Source organism: Colobus angolensis, unplaced genomic scaffold (genome assembly GCF_000951035.1).
Source record: "Colobus angolensis palliatus isolate OR3802 unplaced genomic scaffold, Cang.pa_1.0 Scaffold5, whole genome shotgun sequence".
In the NCBI taxonomy this organism is placed as follows: domain Eukaryota; kingdom Metazoa; phylum Chordata; class Mammalia; order Primates; family Cercopithecidae; genus Colobus; species Colobus angolensis.
Window position 1 is genome coordinate 11,581,584 of NW_012118487.1, and position 2,507 is coordinate 11,584,090.

The 2,507-nt window shown below is 30.7% G+C and overlaps 1 protein-coding gene across 1 annotated transcript in view; it reads right to left on the reverse strand.

Moving 5' to 3' along the window:
* The window catches only part of WDR17 (WD repeat domain 17), an 85,113-nt gene extending 82,942 nt beyond the window's left edge, over window positions 1–2,171 (reverse strand). The window contains exon 1 of the mRNA XM_011959582.1: window positions 2,106–2,171. Coding sequence (XP_011814972.1) covers window positions 2,106–2,171 — 66 coding nt within the window. The remainder of the gene's footprint in view (window positions 1–2,105) is intronic.
* Window positions 2,172–2,507: the final 336 nt, after the last annotated feature.

Below are 2,507 nucleotides of genomic sequence, written 5' to 3' on the forward strand. Positions count from 1 at the left end.
GCCTATAGTCCCAGCTACTCGGGAGGCTGAGGCAGGAGAATGGCATAAACCCGGGAGGCGGAGCTTACAGTGAGCTGAGATCCGGCCACTGCACTCTAGACCAGGAGACAGAGCGAGACTCCGTCTCAAAAAAAAATAATAATCATAACAAAAATTATAAAATTAAAGTTCATATATATGTGTTTGTATAAACATAGTCACATGCCAAAAATACTAATTATGTAATTATGTCAAAATACAAATGTCAACTTAGTGCTCTAAAGATCAAATTCACACTTGTGTGTGACTTTCCAAACATTTCATTTCTAATTTACAATTTTTAACTCAAAAACACAACTTATCTCTTCTTGTGAACATTCTAAAAAACAACTTTAAAAATCTGCTATGCTGATTGCTTATTATATGTAATACATATGCATATACAAATAACAAATGAAAAATAATACACTGAATTTTTTTTCAATTCTATGTTTCCCCATTCACAATACAGACCAGGCAACCTTCTCTTTCTATAAACTCAGTGTAAGAACACCGCCTGTGGTAAGCACCAGAAGGGCATAAGCTGGATTTCTGAAAGAAATTAAGGTCAATATTCATGTGTCAATTTTTTTCATTCAGAATAGGAGCTTTCATTTCCATCTACATACGTATGAGAGCTGGTCAATACTTAAGCCGGAAGGAGCTCAAACTCACAATACTATATTATAATTTTAGGGTCAATCTATTTCTATACTTTAACAACAGCTGCACTTTTAATACGTTTCAAAACCAGGCATTCATTTATAAAGGCCCATAGTAGTATAAACGGCAAGAAGGGAAAGATTTTGAATTCTCATAATCTCCATGAGCTGCTCCCAAGTCATTTTAAAGGAAACACGTTTCATTAAAAAGCATTTTTCTTAAAATCAGTTCCCATTCCTGCATACAATACAAACAAGGGTACTGGCAGTGTGTGTGTGTGTGTGTGTGTGTTGTGTGTGTGTGTAAGTGGGACTTGGAGTATTATAAACTCATAAGCTAAAATATTTCCATCATTTATACCTGAAATTGAAATTCAGTATGGCAAACTGCTTATTAACTCTCAACTCCTTTTCTGAAGAATGCTTTAGGATTTACAATATGAGGATTATTCTCCAGAGTTAGATATTTACTGGCTCCAGAAATGTTTACCAGATGTTTTCACAGCTTACAAAAAAAGTATCTGGAAAAAAAAGTACAAAAGGCTTCAAATGGTTGAGGATTTATAATTAAAAAGAAGTAATACTGAGAAAATATCTGTCATTAATGTGCTTAGGATGGGAATCTCAAGAAAAAGAAAAAGAAAGTACTGTATATCTTTGGTAGCCTATGCTCTTGAACAACAGTGGTGAAAAATCTAGTAAAATGGCATATACTCTGGCTTTTTTGTCCCACTAATTAATAAAATAAAAGCACACAAATTGTCTTCATTTAAACAATCAAGAAATTTAAAAAGTGAGAATAATCAAAGAGAAATCATATATTATTCTAGAATACGTCCATGTGACACGGTACATTTTAAATAGCATTTTTTCTATTATTGTTATAATAGGTCAGAATACTGTTTTCAAAATACTATGTAAATGTTTTCATACTAACAATGCAGTTGATTTTCAAATGTAATTAACTGCCTAAAAATTTAACACATGCAACATGGCACTCTTCTTCAGAATTGTTTTACTTTCCTTTTAAAATATTTGTATAATAAATAGTATCAGCATACATTTATCTTCTGTTTCATTAAATGATTTTTTATGGGAAAGACTTGCTTGAAATTACTGCTATTTTCATATATTAATCTCAATATATAAAATGTTATTTTATATTTAAAGCCTAAGATAATTTGAAAACATTACAAACTCATCTGAAATTAGGATAGAAAAAAATGCCCTTTCTTCAATATATGGGTACCCTTATTATATTCTTACTTCTGCTTTAAAACTAGCAAATAAGTGTCTTATTCATGCTCAGAATTTTGCAATGCAAAAATGTCCACAATATAAATCACGTAGAAATAGAACTATAAGAGAAGAAAAGCAGAAAAAAAAAATGGCAGGAAATTGTAATTACAAATAAATATATCTTACTCTTTGCAGTCCTTCATACCAATCATCTTGCTCAAACCAATTTGAAATGTAAGTCATCCAAGCCATAGAATGTTTCTACTTTAATCAAGGCAATCGGAAACTCGGCATCAGAATAGTCAGCACCTAAAGTAACAACAATGTGTTTCAACCAAACAAGATTTACCAAAATCTCCCTTGTGAAATGATGTTCAGTACAAAAGGCTAGAACTGCACAAATATTTCAGCTGAAACAATTTTAATTATTTACAAGTAAATAAGAAAATAAGAAAAATATCAATAATAATGTTGTTGGATAGTACCAGAGAATGCTATTATCAAATATTTTATTAACCTTTCTGTTTACATTCTTAAAAAACAATCTTAGATTTAACTTTTATAAGAAATAGCTCAATGATTTATAAA